Source organism: Puma concolor, chromosome B3 (assembly GCF_028749965.1).
Source record: "Puma concolor isolate L17-30 chromosome B3, mPumCon1.1.hap2, whole genome shotgun sequence".
NCBI classification, from domain to species: Eukaryota; Metazoa; Chordata; class Mammalia; order Carnivora; family Felidae; genus Puma; species Puma concolor.
In genome coordinates, this window is record NC_141672.1 from 48,438,313 (window position 1) to 48,458,393 (window position 20,081).

Genomic DNA, 20,081 nt, shown 5'->3' on the forward strand with positions numbered 1-20,081 from the left:
TGATTTGCCACCAAGGTATATATAAAAATGAGAATTTCCCCATGTTGTTGCTCTTTTAGCCATGTAAGTTGCTTTATTTGTAGAATGTGGAACTCAGATATTTCACTTGCCTCAGAATGAAGGACTGAACATTTGGAGATTATTACATATACAATACATACAGTAATACATCTATATCACATTCTGCATTAATGGCTTGTTTTCAGGTCCAGATGGAGTTGGTAAGCCCCCTCCCTAGTTTATCTTGCTTATTATAGTATTCCTAATTGTGATTTCTGAGCTTAAATCTTCCATCATGAACACTGGTGATGTATACTTTTGATGATCAAGCTCCATTTCTGCCCATGAAGTCAATGACTTTTGAAAAGTAAATACTGAACTCCAGATCTTTAAGAAATAAGAGACTTATTCACCTGACACATGGATAGTCACCCACTATGTTCTGTTCTGCTGTCATTGTGCATTTAACTAAGATCCAAAGCGCTAGACCAGTAGTTTTCAGAGTATGTTTTATTTATAACCAACTGATCAGCTTAAGAGGTAATCTAAAGGCTGGACTGTCCACTAATGTTTATAATATTATAATGTTTATACTTGGTTCTAGCATCAGTTTTTACATCATATAAATGTGACTACTTCAGGGGTGGTTTTACAGAAATCATTTTTTTCTGTTTAGTGATTTCCCTTTAGTTAGCAAAAGTAGTGGTAAGAAGGAGCAGATTTAGGCTGCGTTACAGTGGAGAGAGCATCGAGTTTATATCTGGGGCACCTCAGTTTGAATCCTGTCTCTGCCATTTATCACTCTCTGAGTCCTGGTTTCCTCATCTATAAAATGGGGGTGATAGTGGCATACATTATAGGGCTGTTCTGGGGTTAAGTGAAAACTAAAGGCATCTAAAAGAGTGCCTGGCAAATAGTAGGTTTCTAATAAATGCTTGTCTCCTTGCTTAGCAGTATGGTGAGCAGTCCAAAAAGATTGAGAACCATTCAGTATGTTCCTAATCCTATTTAGACATTTTCTTGATGAGTAAGTTGTCTAGAAAAAAAAAAAAAGAATCTGTCTAGATTATTATCTGTTGCTTTCTTTTTTAAAAAAATTTTTTTTTCAACGTTTTTTATTTATTTTTGGGACAGAGAGAGACAGAGCATGAACGGGGGAGGGGCAGAGAGAGAGGGAGACACAGAATCGGAAACAGGCTCCAGGCTCCGAGCCATCAGCCCAGAGCCTGACGCGGGGCTCGAACTCATGGACCGCGAGATCGTGACCTGGCTGAAGTCGGACGCTTAACCGACTGCGCCACCCAGGCGCCCCTCTGTTGCTTTCTTTTAATCTAGGTTGTCAAGGCTCCTAAATTTCTTCAGACAGCCTCACAAAGAAGATAAATTTGCCTGCAAATTGAGTTCATTTCTTCCTTAGTAGTAGGGCTTCTCATTTGCTGCCTCCCAATCTGAGCTCTTGGTGTAATTATTTGTTTTTGATGACTTGCTATATATTATTGGAAATTTTAATACTGCGTTTCTCCACAGGTCAAATAAATATGGGGCAACACTTCCAGCTCTGCTGCTGGCCAGACACAAAGAGGGCAAAGTAGAGAGCGTTCCATTCGCTAACTCCCATGTGCAAGACATAGTTCAAATAGTGACAAATGCATTACTGGAGACATTTGTGAGTATATTTTATAATAAGGATATTATTTGAAATAGAGAATCTAGAAGAGTTAAAAATAGTATATTTTAATACACAATTTTCCAGCTTTTTTTGGCAGATGGCATGATGTTTTATGAGCTGAAAATTCATTGGGTTGCTCTGTTTTGTTCACTCATTATGATATAGCTTCTGTAGTCCACTGCCAAAAGTTTACATGTTTTTGGATTATTTTTTTTATTGTGGAGACTAGTGTAGCTGATAGCTAGTTGAAGGAAGTACTCAATCTAAGCTGAAACTTGGTATAGAGCACATGGATTCTGGGGAGTCAGACTGCCTAAGTTTAAATCCTTGCTTCTTTCCTTACTGGCTCTTTGTTAACTTCTCTGTGCCTCACTTTCCACATGTGTAAAATGTAGTTGATGGTAGTACCTGCTGCAGAGACTTATCATGAGAACCAAATGAGACCAGTGTACAGTGTTTTGGGTAGTGTTTGGCCACTGGTAAACATTAAACAAATGTTAGCTAAGATTCTTATTTAAACAGTTTCAGAACAAAGTAGTGTCTTATGAAAGGCCTTTTCCAGTGCTTCCTTTGAAAATAGTGGATTCAAGGGCATAACACTTTTTTTTTTTTTTTAATATATGAAATTTATTGTCAAATTGGTTTCCATACAACACCCAGTGCTCATCCCAAAAGGTGCCCTCCTCAATACTCATCATCCACCCTCCCCTCCCTCCCACCCCCCATCAACCCTCAGTTTGTTCTCAGTTTTTAACAGTCTCTTATGCTTTGGCTCTCTCCCACTCTAACCTTTTTTTTTTTTCCTTCCCCTCCCCCATGGGTTTCTGTTAAGTTTCTCAGGATCCACATAAGAGTGAAACCATATGGTATCTGTCTTTCTCTGTATGGCTTATTTCACTTAGCATCACACTCTCCACTTCCATCCACGTTGCTACAAAAGGCCATATTTCATTTTTTCTCATTGCCACGTAGTATTCCATTGTGTATATAAACCACAATTTCTTTATCCATTCATCAGTTGATGGACATTTAGGCTCTTTCCATAATTTGGCTATTGTTGAGAGTGCTGCTATAAACACTGGGGTACAAGTGCCCCTATGCATCAGTACTCCTGTATCCCTTGGATAAATTCCTAGCAGTGCTACTGCTGGGTCATAGGGTAGGTCTATTTTTAATTTTCTGAGGAACCTCCACACTGCTTTCCAGAACGGCTGCACCAGTTTGCATTCCCACCAACAGTGCAAGAGGGTTCCCATTTCTCCACATCCTCTCCAGCATCTATAGTCTCCTGATTTGTTCATTTTGGCCACTCTGACTGGCGTGAGGTGATATCTGAGTGTGGTTTTGATTTGTATTTCCCTGATAAGGAGCGACGTTGAACATCTTTTCATGTGCCTGTTGGCCATCCGGATGTCTTCCTTAGAGAAGTGTCTATTCATGTTTTCTGCCCATTTCTTCACTGGGTTATTTGTTTTTTGGGTGTGGAGTTTGGTGAGCTCTTTATAGATTTTGCATACTAGCCCTTTGTCCAATATGTCATTTGCAAATACCTTTTCCCATTCCGTTGGTTGCCTTTTAGTTTTGTTGGTTATTTCCTTTGCTGTGCAGAAGCTTTTTATCTTCATAAGGTCCCAGTAATTCATTTTTGCTTTTAATTCCCTTGCCTTTGGGGATGTGTCGAGTAAGAGATTGCTACGGCTGAGGTCAGAGAGGTCTTTTCCTGCTTTCTCCTCTAAGGTTTTGATGGTTTCCTGTCTCACATTCAGGTCCTTTATCCATTTTGAGTTTATTTTTGTGAATGGTGTGAGAAAGTGGTCTAGTTTCAACCTTCTGCATGTTGCTGTCCAGTTCTCCCAGCACCATTTGTTAAAGAGACTGTCTTTTTTCCATTGGATGTTCTTTCCTGCTTTGTCAAAGATTAGTTGGCCATACGTTTGTGGGTCTAGTTCTGGGGTTTCTATTCTATTCCATTGGTCTATGTGTCTGTTTTTGTGCCAATACTATGCTGTCTTGAGGATGACAGCTTTGTAGTAGAGGCTAAAGTCTGGGATTGTGATGCCTCCTGCTTTGGTCTTCTTCTTCAAAATTACTTTGGCTATTCGGGGCCTTTTGTGGTTCCATATGAATTTTAGGATTCCTTGTTCTAGTTTCGAGAAGAATGCTGGTGCAATTTTGATTGGGATTGCATTGAATGTGTAGATAGCTTTGGGTAGTATTGACATTTTGACAATGTTTATTCTTCCAATCCATGAGCAGGGAATGTCTTTCCATTTCTTTAAATCTTCTTCAATTACCTTCATAAGTTTTCTATAGTTTTCAGCATACAGATCTTTTACATCTTTGGTTAGATTTATTCCTAGGTATTTTATGCTTCTTGGTGCAATTGTGAATGGGATCAGTTTCTTTATTTGTCTTTCTGTTGCTTCATTATTAGTGTATAAGAATGCAACTGATTTCTGTACATTGATTTTGTATCCTGCAACTTTGCTGAATTCATGTATCAGTTCTAGCAGACTTTTGGTGGAGTCTATCGGATTTTCCATGTATAATATCATGTCATCTGCAAAAAGCGAAAGCTTGACTTCATCTTTGCCAATTTTGATGCCTTTGATTTCCTTTTGTTGTCTGATTGCTGATGCTAGAACTTCCAACACTATGTTAAACAACAGCGGTGAGAGTGGGCATCCCTGTCATGTTCCTGATCTCAGGGAAAAAGCTCTCAGTTTTTCCCCATTGAGGATGATGTTAGCTGTGGGCTTTTCATAAATGGCTTTTATGATGTTTAAATATGTTCCTTCTATCCCGACTTTCTCAAGGGTTTTTATTAAGAAAGGGTGCTGGATTTTGTCAAAGGCCTTTTCTGCATCGATTGACAGGATCGTATGGTTCTTCCCTTTTTTTTTTTGTTAAAGTGATGTATCACGTTGATTGATTTGCGAATGTTGAACCACCCTGCAGCCCAGGAATGAATCCCACTTGATCATGGTGAATAACTCTTTTTATATGCTGTTGAATTCGATTTGCTAGTATCTTATTGAGAATTTTTGCATCCATATTCATCGGGGATATTGGCCTGTAGTTCTCTTTTTTTACTGGGTCTCTGTCTGGTTTAGGAATCAAAGTAATACTGGCTTCATAGAATGAGTCTAGAAGTTTTCCTACCCTTTCTATTTCTTGGAATAGCTTGAGAAGGATAGGTATTATCTTTGCTTAAAACGTCTGGTAGAACTCCCCTGGGAAGCCATCTGGTCCTGGACTCTTATTTGTTGGGAGATTTTTGATAACCGATTCAATTTCTTCGCTGGTTATGGGTCTGTTCAAGCTTTCTATTTCCTCCTGATTGAGTTTTGGAAGAGTGTGGGTGTTTAGGAATTCGTCCATTTCTTCCAGGTTGTCCAGTTTGTTGGCATATAATTTTTCATAGCATTCCCTGATAATTGTTTGTAACTCTGAGGGATTGGTTGTAATAATTCCATTTTCATTCATGATTTTATCTATTTGGGTCATCTCCCTTTTCTTTTTGTGAAGCCTGGCTAGAGGTTTGTCAATTTTGTTTATTTTTTCAAAAAACCAACTCTTGTTTTTGTGGATCTGCTCTACAGTTTTTTTAGATTCTATATTGTTTATTTCTGCTCTGATCTCTATTATTTCTCTTCTTCTGCTGGGTTTAGGCTGCCTTTGCTGTTCTGCTTCTGTTTCCTTTAGGTGTGCTGTTAGATTTTGTATTTGGGATTTTTCTTGTTTCTTGAGATAGGCCTGGATTGCAATGTATTTTCCTCTCAGTACTGCCTTCGCTGCGTCCCAAAGCGTTTGGATTGTTGTATTTTCATTTTCATTTGTTTCCATATATTTTTTAATTTCTTCTCTAACTGCCTGGTTGACCCACTCATTCGTTAGTAGGGTGTTCTTTAACCTCCATGCTTTTGGAGGTTTTCCAGACTTTTTCCTGTGGTTGATTTCAAGCTTCATAGCATTGTGGTCTGAAAGTATGCATGGTATGATTTCAATTCTTGTAAATTTATGAAGGGCTGTTTTGTGACCCAGTATATGATCTATCTTGGAGAATGTTCCATGTGCACTCGAGAAGAAAGTATATTCTGTTGCTTTGGGATGCAGAGTTCTAAATATATCTGTCAAGTGCATCTGATCCAATAATCATTCAGGGCCCTTGTTTCTTTATTGACTGTGTGTCTAGATGATCTATCCATTTCTGTAAGTGGGGTGTTAAAGTCCCCTGCAATTACCACATTCTTATCAATAAGGTTGCTTATGTTTATGAGTAATTGTTTTATATATTTGGGGGCTCCGGTATTCGGCGCATAGACATTTATAATTGTTAGCTCTTCCTGATGGATAGACCCTGTAATTATTATATAATGCCCTTCTTCATCTCTTTTTACAGCCTTTAATTTAAAGTCTAGTTTGTCTGATAAGTATGGCTACTCCAGCTTTCTTTTGGCTTCCAGTAGCATGATAAATAGTTCTCCATCCCCTCATTCTCAATCTAAAGGTGACCTCAGGTCTAAAATGAGTCTCTTGTAGACAGCAAATAGATGGGTCTTGTTTTTTTTATCCATTCTGATACCCTATGTCTTTTGGTTGGCGCATTTAATCCATTTACATTCAGTGTTATTATCGAAAGGTATGGATTTAGAGTCATTGTGATGTCTGTATGTTTTATGCTTGTAGTGATGTCTCTGGTACTTTGTCTCACAGGATCCCCCTTAGGATCTCTTGTAGGGCTGGTTGAGTGGTGACAAATTCCTTCAGTTTTTGTTTGTGTGGGAAGACCTTTATCTCTCCTTCTATACTAAATGACAGACTGGCTGGATAAAGGATTCTCAGCTGCATATTTTTTCTGTTTAGCACACTGAAGATATCGTGCCAATTCTTTCTGGCCTGCCAAGTTTCAAAAGAGAGATCAGTCACGAGTCTTATAGGTCTCCCTGTATATGTGAGGGCACGTTTATCCCTTGCTGCTTTCAGAATTTTCTCTTTATCCTTGTATTTTGCCAGTTTCACTATGATATGTCGTCTGAAGGGAGTTCTCTGTGCCTCTTGGATTTCAATGCCTTTTTCCTTCCCCAGTTCAGGGAAGTTCTCAGCCATAATTTCTTCAAGTACCCCTTCAGCACCTTTCCCTCTCTCTTCCTCCTCTGGGATACCAATTATACGTATATTATTTCTTTTTAGTGTATCACTTAGTTCTCTAATTTTCCCCTCATACTCCTGGATTTTTTTATCTCTCTTTCTCTCAGCTTCCTCTTTTTCCATAACTTTATCTTCAGGTTCACCTATTCTCTCTTTTGCCTCTTCAAGCCGAGCTGTCGTCGTTTCCATTTTGTTTTGCATTTCGTTTAAAGCGCTTTTCAGCTCCTCGTGACTGTTCCTTAGTCCTTTGATCTCTGTAGCAAGAGATTCTCTGCTGTCAGCTATACTGTTTTCAAGCCCAGCGATTAATTTTATGACTATTATTCTAAATTCACTTTCTGTTATATTATTTAAATCCTTTTTAATCAGCTCATTAGCTGTTGTTATTTCCTGGAGATTCTTCTGAGGGGAATTCTTCCGCTTGGTCATTTTGGATAGTCCCTGGCGTGGTGAGGACCTGCAGGGCACTTCCCCTGTGCTGTGGTGTATAACTGGAGTTGGTGGGCGGGGCCGCAGTCCGACCTGATGTCTGCCCCCAGCCCACCGCTGGGGCCACAGTCAGACTGGTGTGTGCCTTCTCTTCCCCTCTCCTAGGGGCGGGATTCACTGTGGGGTGGGGTGGCCTGTCTGGGCTACTTGCACACTGCCAGGCTTGTGCTGCTGGGGATCTGGCGTCTTAGCTGGGGTGGGTAGGCAAGGTGCACAGGGGCAGGAGGGGCAGGCTTAGCTCGCTTCTCCTTAGGTGATCCACTTCAGGAGGGGCCCTGTGGCAGCGGGAGGGAGTCAGATCCGCTGCTGGAGGTTTGGCTCCGCAGAAGCACAGAGTTGGGTGTTTGCGCGGAGCGAGCAAGTTCCCTGGCAGGAACTGGTTCTCTTTGGGATTTTGGCTGGGGTATGGGCGGGGGAGATGGCGCTGGTGAGCGCCTTTGTTCCCCACCAAACTGAGCTCTGTCGTCCGGGGGCTCAGCAACTCTCCCTCCCTTTGTCCTCCAGCCTTCCCGCTTTCTGAGCAGAGCTGTTAATTTATGACCTCCCAGCTGCTAAGTCGCGCTTGCTGTGGGAACACAGTCCGTCAGGCCCCTCCGCTTTTTGCAAGCCAGACTCGGGGGCTCTGCTTGGCCGGCGAGCCGCCCCTCCGCCCCGGCTCCCTCCCGCCAGTCCGTGGAGCGCGCACCGCCTTGCCGCCCTTCCTACCCTCTTCCGTGGGCCTCTCGTCTGCACTTGGCTCCGGCGACTCCGTTCTGCTGATCCTCTGGCGGTTTTCTGGGTTATTTAGGCAGGTGTAGGTGGAGTCTAAGTGATCAGCAGGACGCGCGGTGAGCCCAGCGTCCTCCTACGCCGCCATCTTCCCTCCTCTCCCTAAGGGCATAACACTTTTAAGGTGCATTTCTTGATTTCACTTGTTTTCGCATTTATATTAAACATAGCTAGAATGTAACAAGTTTATGCTTTTCTATATTTCTCAAGTGACATACGCATTATAATCAGCAGTAAATAATGACCATCCTCCTGTTACTATGTTTCTTGCCATGATAATCTAAATGACATTACATTTTAGGTTAAATTAATGGCTGTAGCCTTTATTAAGTGTTTTTGTGGCATTGGTTCTGTTCCCTCCCCCATTCAAGTTACAGGTTGTAATTAGTCAAATCATTAATATTTTCATGATGTAGTTTTCCAAATTATTAAAGTAACATTTTTGTCTTCAATGACATATTAAATGAATATTTATTTAGCCATAAACATAGTGTAATATTTTTGGAATTATTATAAGCCTTTACTTTTTTTCTCCCAGACAATACAGAAAACTATGAAAGAAGAAAATTGAAATCAACTGTAACCTCTTTAACCAAATTTAAAATTGGGGGAAATATTTTCCCAAACTTAAAAAAAATCCCATGTGTATATATGTGATTGTCTTTTTATTTTAAGAGATATTTCCATCAAGAAATGAAGACACACACTTAATGTTTTTTTAGTATGTACATAATATTCTGTTGTACTAAAAAACCACAATTTGTTTAATTTCCTGTTGTTGAATATTTGTCTTTAGTTTTGTTTTACTCAGGGACCAACCTTGAGGATAATCTTTGGGTGTTTCCATGATTACATAATCATGGTAAATACACAGAATTTGAATTGCTAGTCCAGAGGGCGTGTATATGTTTAAGGCTGCTAATACTTATTCCTATTTTGTACAAGAGGAAATTTGAACATTTTACTCTTTCATCTTTGCGTAATATATAAAAATTGGTATCTATTTTTTTGTTAAGATTATATGCTTTATGGCTGAGAAAGTTTGGGCAAACTTAACAACTATCAGAATCTGTTTATTTTTAAGGCACATGTGATAAGCATTGTGGCAGTATTTCAGTTCACAATGTTTTGGTTTGCAGCATTCAACTCAAAACTGAACAGCTATAATAAAAATTGTTTTGCTTTTAGTTTATGACCTTTCCATAAATTCTAAAACCCTCAAGTGGTTGTTACATTTCTTAAAGCTTCTCTGTGTTGGGAGATTTAAATGAGAGTATGTAGCAGCCAGCCAGCTGCAAGCTCATCTCCTGGCCTGCACTGAAGTACTAGAAAGACTTTGGTTTCTTCATCTGGACAGGGAAGAGGACTGGATGACCAGACAGTAAACATTTTTTATATGGCATGATGAACCTGATGACAAATTAGGCCAGGGAAATATGCCCAAATCTGAAAAACATGATAATTAACTACATGAGCAATGATCTATCCAAGGCTGTCATATTTAAATATCCTTCTGAACAAATAGTTCTAGCACTTTTCTCAGATACATTGAGTTCCTTTTTTATGGTTTTATTATGCATAAGTTACATCCTCTTGTATACTCAAATAGCCAAAGGACACCTTCCGGTTACCATGTTTGATGACCTTTCCTGTAAGTAGCAACCAAAACTATTGACAATGCTTTTCCTTCTCAAAATTCTCTATTCTTCTGGCTTTTGCAATTCCAGATACCTCCTTCAACCCTCTGGCCACTCTAGAATTACATCTTCAACCCCTTTTTCTTCTTTTGCTGTTTTTTCTTTAGGAAATTTTATCCATACCCATAATTTCTACTATCATTATACCAGCTGATGATTCCAGAATTGAAGTTTCTGATCTTTTCTCCTAAACCCACAGAACTCTTGGTCTTTCTTCCCTGAAATGTGTCACCTGTGTGTCTTTTCACAAATGTGTATTCTAGTTCGTCATCTTTCTAAAACAGACCTAACCATGTCACTCATTTGATTCCAGATCTTCTCAGTATTCCTGGGAGTTAGAAAACCTACCAAGACATTTTACCATCTGGTCTTATGGCCACATTTGCCTCTTCCATGCCTAAGTCTGGCATGCTTCACTCCTACTGTTACCAGATGGCATGTATCCCTTCACACCTCTCTGCCTGTCCCCACAATGTTCCCTATATCTGGAATCCTGGCTCTGGCACATACCTTATTCTGTCAAGATCTTGGTTTTTGCCCAAGACCAGATCAAATATCACTTCTGAAATCATCCATGAGCTTCCCTACTTTGTTTTCTTAGCTTAATTTTATTGCCATACGTTAATTCTTTCTTGGATCATAGCAGTTTGTGTACCTGTCTCCTCCTCTAAAGTATGAGCTCTTTGAGAGCAGGGAAAGTAAAGTATCTTGGTTCTTTTTGATTCAGTATCCAGCATCATATCTTGAGCTTTGTAGTTCAGGTGGCTCTATCTCCCTTAATGTTTCAAATCTGTTCAGAGTGAGGAGATCTGCTAGTCTGATGAGATGTGTCAATTTTATGAAGGGGATGGAACTCATATAGAAGATAAAAGATGATGAAAGATAATAGTTAATATAAGAAGACAACATAGGGAAATTTGGAGAAGAGAGGATCTAAGATCTAAGTCATGAAAGAGGAACGTATAAGAAGAGGATTTTGAGTGTGTGAGAGAAAGAATTAGAAGAAAAATGAGAACTGACAGAGGAAAGTGGCTCTGAGAACTAAATAAGGAAAACTACATACCAGAGCCTGGTATTTAGCTTAAACCAAAAAAAAAAAAGAAAAGAAAAGAAATGAGACTGATATTTTTATTTGTTTAAACATGTTTTTTATAATATTAATTACACTAAAATTTATAATATTGAAACAAAATAAGATTTTTAAGGAATCACAGATGTTGAAAGATATCTTTAAATATCAGCATTTCTTTTTTCAAAAATTTTATGTTAGATACAATAGGAGTTTTGTTTGTCATATGTCACATGTTGGCTAATCTGGTCCAGATTTTAGCATAAGAAGTTATTAGAAGTGTTACATCCTTGTAAAACAGGGAGTTTAAGTTATTTTGAAATTAGTACTTTTTTTTTTTTTAAATAACTCATTAAGATAAAGTGGGCTTAAATAAAAAGCTCTTGAGGGGTGCCTGGGTGACTCAGTCGGTTAAGCGTACAACTTTGGCTCAGGTTATGATCTGGTGGTTTGTGGGTTTGAGCCCTGCGTCAGGCTCTGTGCCGACAGCTCAGAGCCTGGAGACTACTTCAGATTCTGTGTGTGTGTGTGTCTCTCTCTCTCTCTCTGCTCCTACCCTGCTTTCTCCCTCCCTTTCTCTCTGTCAGTCTCTCCCAAAGATAAACATTTTTAAAAATTGTAAAAAAATGAAAAGCTCTTGATAGTTACAGGTTTAGTCAGTAAAGCAAAATCTCCACTTAAAATATGTTTTAATTACATTTTATAGACTAAACTTGCATGACTGATCTGAACATTATTTTCTATTTTATGCCTCATCATTTTCCATGTTTTCTTTTTTTTTTTAATAGCCAGAAATAACTGTGGAAAACCTTCCCGTTTATTTAAGACTTCAGAAACCATTACTTATTTTATTCAGTGATGGCAGCATAAATCCTCAGTATACAAAAGCAATATTGACGCTGGTAAAAGAGAAACACTTGGATTCACTTACCCCTTGCTGGTTAAATCTGTAAGTATATTTTTATTTTTTAATATGCAAAAGGTAAGGAACTGTAATTACTACATTTTCATTAGGAAATGAAAGTCTCTAACTGTACCTTTGGAGTTAATATGGGACCAGTGTATATATTATCAGGATATTTTAGTAACTAAAAGATGACCTTGTTTTAGATTGAATTCTTTTCTACGATGAATTTTATTTTGTTGACTGGTATTTTTTTTTTCAGATCCATTGAGGTGTAATTGACAAAATTTTAGGATATTTAAAGTGTACATTGTGGTGATTTGATACATGTATACATTTTGAAAGGATTCCTCCATCTAAGTAACATATTCATTACATCAAACATTTAAAAATGTATATATATGCCCTACAAGAGATCCTAAGGGGGATCCTGTGAGACAGAGTACCAGAGACATCGCTACAAGCATAAAACATACAGACATCACAATGACTCTAAACCCATATCTTTCTATAATAACACTGAATGTAAATGGACTAAATGTGCCAACCAAAAGACATAGGGTATCAGAATGGATAAAAAAACAAGACCCATCTATTTGCTGTCTACAAGAGACTCATTTTAGACCTGAGGACACCTTCAGATTGAAAGTGAGGGTATGGAGAACTATCTATCATGCTACTGGAAGTCAAAAGAAAGCTGCAGTAGCCATACTTATATCAGACAAACTAGACTTTATTTTTATTTATTTATTTATTTTTTTTTTTTTTCAACGTTTATTTATTTTTGGGACAGAGAGAGACAGAGCATGAACGGGGGAGGGGCAGAGAGAGAGGGAGACACAGAATCGGAAACAGGCTCCAGGCTCCGAGCCATCAGCCCAGAGCCTGACGCGGGGCTCGAACTCACAAACCGCGAGATCGTGACCTGGCTGAAGTCGGACGCTTAACCGACTGCGCCACCCAGGCGCCCCGACAAACTAGACTTTAAACTAAAGGCTGTAACAAGAGATGAAGAAGGGCATTATATAGTAATTACAGGGTCTATCCATCAGGAAGAGCTAACAGTTATAAATGTCTGTGCGCCAAATACGGGAGCCCCAAATATATAAAACAATTCATCACAAAAGTAAACAACCTTACTGATAAGAATGTGGTAATTGCAGGGGACTTTAAAAATGTATATATATATATGTTTAATTTTCAGGGGGAGGGGGACTAAGATTTAAGTTTTGTTGTCTTAGCAAATTTCAACTATATAGCATTACCAACTGTAGTCACCATTTATACATGAGATTATCAGACCTTATTCATCTTGTAGCTGAGAGTTTGTTCCTTTTCCCATCTTCTTCCTATTTCTCCCAACCCCCAGTCCCCAGCAACCACTTTTCTTCTGTTTCTGTGAGTTTGACTTTTTTAGACTTTTCATGTAGAAGTATTTGTCTTTCTATGTCTGCCTTATTTCACTTGGTGGAATGCCCTGAGTCCATGTTGTAGCAAATGGCAGGATTTTCTTCTTTTTCATGGCTGAATAATATTCCATCTTTACCCATTCATTTGTTGACAGACACTTAGGTTGTTTCTGTATCTTGGCTGTTGCAAATAATGCTGCAATAAGCATGGGAATGCATGCATTTCTTTACTGTCTTGTTTTTATATCCTTTGGCTACATACCCAGAAGTAGAATTGCTAGGTCATATGGTAGTTCTGTTTTCAATTTCTTGAGGAACCTCCTCTGTTTTCAACAGTGGTTGCACCAATATAAATTCCTACCACCAGTTCTTGAAGGTTCCCTTTTGTTCACATCCTCAACAATACTTGTTATCGTTTGTCTTTTTGATACCAGCCATATTAACAGGTTTGAGGTGATATCTCATTGTGGTTTTGGTTTGAATTTCCTTAATATTACTCATCTTGAACATCTTTTCATGTACCTTTTGGCCATACTTTATGTCTTCTTTGTAAAAATGTCTATTCAGTTCCTCTGCCCATTTTTAATTAGATTATTGGTGTTTTTTGCTGTTATGTGAGTTCTTCCCTCATTTAGATATTCACCCCTTACCACATATGTGATTTGCAAGTATTTTCTCTCGTTCCAAAGTTTACCTTTTATTTTAGTTGATGGTTTCCTTTGTCTATAGAAGATTTTGAGAACGAGCGAGTGGGGGAAAGGGGGGAGAGAGAGAGAGAGAGAGAGAGAGAGAGAGAGAGAGAGAGAATCTTAAGCAGGCTCCATGCTCAGCACAAAGCCTGACTTGGCACTCAATCCCTTGACCCTGGGATCATGACCTGAGCCCAAATCAGGTGTCAGAAGCTCAGTCGACTGAGCCATCCAGGTACCCATATGCAGAAGCTTTTTAATTGGATGTAGTCCCACTTATTTGTTTTACTTTTGTTGCCTTTGCTTTCATGTCATGCAGATTTTGAGACGTAGTAATTTTTCTCATTTTTAAAGTAATTTGAGTCCCTGCATGTCTCAACGGGCTAAGTGTCTGGCTTTGGTTCAAGTCATGATCTCATGGTTTGTAAGACTGAGCCTGGCATCGAGCTCTGTGCTGACAGTGTGGAGTCTACCTGGAATTCTCTCTCTCTGCCCCTATCTCATTTGTGTGCTCTCTCTCTAAAAATAAACAAACTTAAAAAAAATTAATTGATGTCCATTGAGGAAAATTTGGCAAATACAGAAAAATAAACATTGTGATACTTTGGCATTTTTCTTCCTTTCTTTTTTCTATATTTTTATTTATTTTGAGAGAGAAGGAGTGTGAGTGTACATTTAATGTCTGTGAACACAGTTCACATATCTACACACTATCCATTGTTCAAATGCATTACATGAAAAGTTCATTTTTAATTTATTTGAAAAATTAGAAGAATGAGGCAGTGTACATTTTTTTCTATGAAGAGTTCACTGACAGTCTACTGCTTAAGACAAATTTCCCCCAGGGTAATTATCTTTGTAGGTATCTCACATTAAAACACTATTTTCCATAATGTGGAATGTGATGTTTCAGGAAAGCTGGGCATCTTAAAAAAATTTTTTTTTTTTTTTTTTTTAATGTTTGAGAGAGAGAGAAACAGAGTGCCTCGGGAGAGGGGCAGAGAGAGAGGGAGACAGAAAAACTGAAGCAGTTTCCAGGCTCTGAGCTGTCAGCACAGTATCTGATGTGGGGCTTGAACTCATGGACTGTGAGATCATGACCTGAGCTCAAGTCGGACACTCAACCAACTGAGCCACGCAGGCGCCCCTAAAAATATGTTTTTAATATGAAATTCATTTTTAAATTGGTTTCCATACAACACCCAGTGCTCATCCCAACAGGTGCCCTCCTCACTGCCCATCACCCTCTTTCCCCTCCCTCCCACCACCTATCAACCCTCAGTTTATTCTGTTTTTAAGAGTCTCTTATGCTTTGGCTCCCTCCCTAACTTTTTTTTTTTTCCCCGTTCCCATCCTCCATGATCTTTTAAGTTTCTCAGGATCCACGTAAGAGTGAGAACATATGGTATGTCTTTCTCTGTATGACTTATTTCACTTAGCAAAACACTCTCCAGTTCCGTCCACGTTGCTACAGAAGACCATATTTCATTCTTTCTCATTGCCATGTAGTACTCCATTGTATATATAAACCAAAATTTCTTTATCCATTCATTAGTTGATGGATATTTAGGTTCTTTCCATAATTTGGCTATTGTTGAAAGTGCTGCTATAAACATTGGGGTACAAGTGCCCCTCTACATCAGCACTCCTGTATCCCTTGGATAAATACCTACTAGTGCAATTGCTGGGTCATAGGGTAGATCTATTTTTAATTTTTTGAGAAAACTCCACACCGTTTTCCAGAGCAGCTGCACCAGTGTGCATTCCCACCAACAGTGCAAGAGGGTTCCCGTTTCTCCACATCCTCTCCAGCATCTTTAGTCTCCTGATTTGTTCATTTTGGCCACTCTGACTGGCGTGAGGTGGTATCTCCGTGTGGTTTTGATTTGTATTTCCCTGATGAGGAGTGACGTTGAGCATCTATTCTTGTGCCTGTTGGCCATCTGGATGTCTTCTTTAGAGAAGTGTCTATTCATGTTTTCTGCCCCTTCACTGGATTATTTGTTTTTCAGGTGTGGAGTTTGGTGAGTTCTTTATAGATTTTGGATATTAGCCTCTATCTGATGTGTCATTTGCAAATATCTTTTCCCATTCTGTCCATTGCCTTTTAGTTTTGGTGATTGTTTCCTTTGCAATGCAGAAACTTTTTATCTTGATGAGGTCACTATAGTTCATTTTTGCTTTTAATTCCCTTGCCTTTGGGGATGTGTCAAGTAAGAAATTGCTGCAGCTGAGGTCAGAGACGTTCCTTCCTGCTTTGTCCTCTAGGGTTTTGATGGTTTCCTGTCTCACATTCATGTCCTTTTTCCATTCTGAGTTTATTTTTGTGAATGGTGTAAGAAAGTGGACTAGTTTCATTCTTCTTCATGTTGCTGTCCAGTTCTCCTAGCACCATTTGTTACAGAGACTGTCTTTTCTATTGGATATTCTTTCCTGCTTTGTCAAAGATTAGTTGGCCACACTTTTGTGGACCAATTCTGGGTTCTCTATTCTATTCCGTTGGTCTATGTGTCTGTTTTTGTGCCAATACCATGCTGTCTTGATGATTACACCTTTGTAGTAGAGGCTAAAGTCTGGGATTGTGATGCCTCCTGCTTTGGTCTTCTTCTTCAATATTATTTTGGCTATTTGGGGTCTTTTGTGGTTCCATACAAATTTTAGGATTGCTTGTTCTAGTTTTGAGAAGAATGCTGGTGCAATTTTTATTGGGATTGCATTGAATGTGTAGATTGCTTTGTGTAGATTGTATTGACATTTTAACAATACTTATTCTTCCAATCCATGAGCATGGAATGTTTTTCCGATTCTTTGTGTCTTCTTCAATTACCTTCATAAGCTTTCTATAGTTTTCAGCATACAGATCTTTTACATCTTTGGCTAGGTTTATTCCTAGGTATTTTATGATTCTTGGTGAAATTGTGAATGGGATCAGTTTCTTTATTTGTCTTTCTGTTGCTTCATTATTACTGTATAAGAATGCAACTGATTTCTGTACATACTTTTGTATCCTGCAACTTTGCTGAATTCATGTATCAGTTCTAGCAGACTTTTGGTGGAGTCTATTGGGTTTTCCATGTATAATATCATGTCATCTGCAACAAGTGAAAACCTGAGTTCATCTTTGCCAATTTTGATGCCTTTGATTTCCTTTTGTTGTCTGATTGCTGATGCTAGAACTTCCAACACTATGTTAAACAACAGTGGTGAAAGTGGACATCCCTGTCGTGTTCCTGATCTCAAGGGAAAGCTCTCAATTTTTCCCCATTGAGGATGATGTTAGCTGTGGGCTTTTCATAAATGGCTTTTATGATGTTTAAATATGTTCCTTCTATCCCGACTTTCTCAAGGGGTTTTATTAAGAAAGGATGAATTTTGTCAATTGCTTTTTCTGCATCGATTGACAGGATCATATGGTTCTTTTCTTTTATTAATGTGATGTATCACATTGATTGATTTGCATATGTTGAACCACCCTGCAGCCTGGGAATGAATCCCACTTGATCATGGTGAATAATTCTTTTTATATGCTGTTGAATTCGATTTGCTAGTATCTTGTTGAGAATTTTTGCATCCATATTCATCAGGGTTATTGGCCTGTAGTTCTCCTTTTTTGCTGGGTCTCTGTCTGGTTTGGGAATCAAAGTAATGCTGGCTACATAGAATGAGTCTGGAAGTTTTCCTTCCCTTTCTATTTTTTGGAACAGCTTGAGAAGGATAGGTATTATCTCTGCTTTAAATGTCTGGTAGAATTCCCGTGGGTAGCCATCTGGTCCTGGACTCTTATTTGTTGGGAGATTTTGATAACTGATTGAATTTCTTTGCTGGTTACAGGTCTGTTCAAGCTTTCTATTTCCTCCTGTTTGAGGTTTGGAAGTGTGTGGCTGTTTAGGAATTTGTCCATTTCTTCCAGGTTGTCCAGTTTGTTGGCATATAATTTTTCATAGTATTCCCTGATAATTGCTGTATTTCTGAGGGATTGGTTGTAATAATTCCATTTTCATTCATGATTTTATCTATTTGGGTCATCTCCCTTTTCTTTTTGAGAAGCCTGGCTAGAGGTTTATCAATTTTGTTTATTTTTTCAAAAAAACAACTCTTGGTTTCGTTGATCTGCTCTACAGGTTTTTTTTTAGATTCTATATAGTTTATTTCTGCTCTGATCTTTATTATTTCTTTTCTTCTGCTGGCTTTGGGGTGTCCTTGCTGTACTGCTTCTATTTCCTTTAGTTTTTTTATTTTTTTTCCAATATATGAAATTTATTGTCAAATTGGTTTCCATACAACACCCAGTGCTCATCCCAAAAGGTGCCCTCCTCAATACCCATCACCCACCCTCCCCACCCTCCCACCCCCATCAATCCTCAGTTTGTTCTCCGTTTTTAAGAGTCTCTTATGCTTTGGCTCTCTCCCACTCTAACCTCTTTTTTTTCTTCCTACCCCTCCCCCGTGGATTTCTGTTAAGTTTCTCAGGATCCACATAAGAGTGAAAACATATGGTATCTGTCTTTCTCTGTATGGCTTATTTCACTTAGCATCACACTCTCCAGTTCCATCCACGTTGCTACAAAGGGCCATATTTTGTTCTTTCTCATTGCCATGTAATACTCCATTGTGTATATAAACCACAATTTCTTTATCCATTCATCAGTTGATGGACATTTAGGCTCTTTCCATAATTTGGCTATTGTTGAGAGTGCTGCTATAAACATTGGGGTACAAGTGCCCCTATGCATCAGTACTCCTGTATCCCTTGGGTAAATTCCTAGCAGTGCTACTGCTGGGTCATAGGGTAGGTCTATTTTTAGTTTTTTGAGGAACCTCCACACTGTTTTCCAGAGTGGCTGCACCAGTTTGCATTCCCACCAACAGTGCAAGAGGGTTCCGTTTCTCCACATCCTCTCCAGCATCTTTAGTCTCCTGATTTGTTCATTTTGGCCACTCTGACTGGCGTGAGGTGATATCTGAGTGTGGTTTTGATTTGTATTTCCCTGATGAGGAGTGACGTTGAGCATCTTTTCATGTGCCTGTTGGCCATCTGGATGTCTTCTTTAGAGAAGTGTCTATTCATGTTTTCTGCCCATTCTTCACTGGATTATTTGTTTTTCAGGTGTGGAGTTTGGTGAGCTCTTTATAGATTTTGCATACTAGCCCTTTGTCCGATATGTCATTGGCAAATATCTTTTCCCATTCCGTTGGTTGCCTTTTAGTTTTGTTGGTTTTTCCGTTGCACTGCAGAAGCTTTTTATCTTCATAAGGTCCCAGTAATTCAGTTTTGCTTTTAATTCCCTTGCCTTTGGGGATGTGTCGAGTAAGAGATTGCTACGGCTGAGGTCAGAGAGGTCTTTTCCTGCTTTGTCCTTTAGGGTTTTGATGGTTCCCTGTCTCACATTCAGGTCTTTTATCCATTTGAGTTTATTTTTGTGAATGGTGTGAGAAAGTGGTCTAGTTTCAACCTTCTGCATGTTGCTGTCCAGTTCTCCCAGCACCATTTGTTAAAGAGACTGTCTTTTTTCCATTGGATGTTCTTTCCTGCTTTGTCAAAGATTAGTTGGCCATATGTTTGTGGGTCTAGTTCTGGGGTTTCTATTCTATTCCAGTGGTCTATGTGTCTGTTTTTGTGCCAATACTATGCTGTCTTTATGATGACAGCTTTGTAGTAAAGGCTAAAGTCTGGGATTGTGATGCCTCCTGCTTTGGTCTTCTTCTTCAAAATTCCTTTGGCTATTCGGGGCCTTTTGTGGTTCCACATGAATTTTAGGATTACTTGTTCTAGCTTCAAGAAGAATGCTGGTGCAATTTTGATTGGGATTGCATTGAATGTGCAGATATCTTTGAGTAGTATTGACATTTTGCCAATGTTTATTCTTCCAATCCATGAGCAGGGAATGTCTTTCCATTTCTTTATATCTTCTTCAATTACCTTCATAAGCTTTCTATAGTCTTCAGCATACAGATTTTTTACATCTTTGGTTAGATTTATTCCTAGGTATTTTATGCTTCTTGGTGCAATTGTGAATGGGATCAGTTTCTTTATTTGTCTTTCTGTTGCTTCATTGTTAGTGCATAAGAATGCAACTTATTTCTCTACATTGATTTTGTATCCTGCAACTTTGCTGAATTCATGTATCAGTTCTAGCAGACTTTTGGTGGAGTCTATCGGATTTTCCATGTATAGTATCATGTCATCTGCAACAAGTGAAAACCTGAGTTCATCTTTGCCAATTTTGATGCCTTTG

The 20,081-nt window shown here is 38.8% G+C and overlaps 1 protein-coding gene across 4 annotated transcripts in view; it reads left to right on the forward strand.

Moving 5' to 3' along the window:
- TXNDC16 (thioredoxin domain containing 16) overlaps positions 1–20,081 on the forward strand; it is a 144,649-nt gene that overhangs the window by 97,718 nt on the left and 26,850 nt on the right. For all 4 annotated transcript variants that reach the window (XM_086709752.1, XM_086709753.1, XM_086709755.1 and 1 more), the window contains 2 exons: positions 1,528–1,666; positions 11,632–11,792. In XM_086709752.1, coding sequence (XP_086565878.1) covers positions 1,528–1,666; positions 11,632–11,792 — 300 coding nt within the window. The remainder of the gene's footprint in view (positions 1–1,527; positions 1,667–11,631; positions 11,793–20,081) is intronic.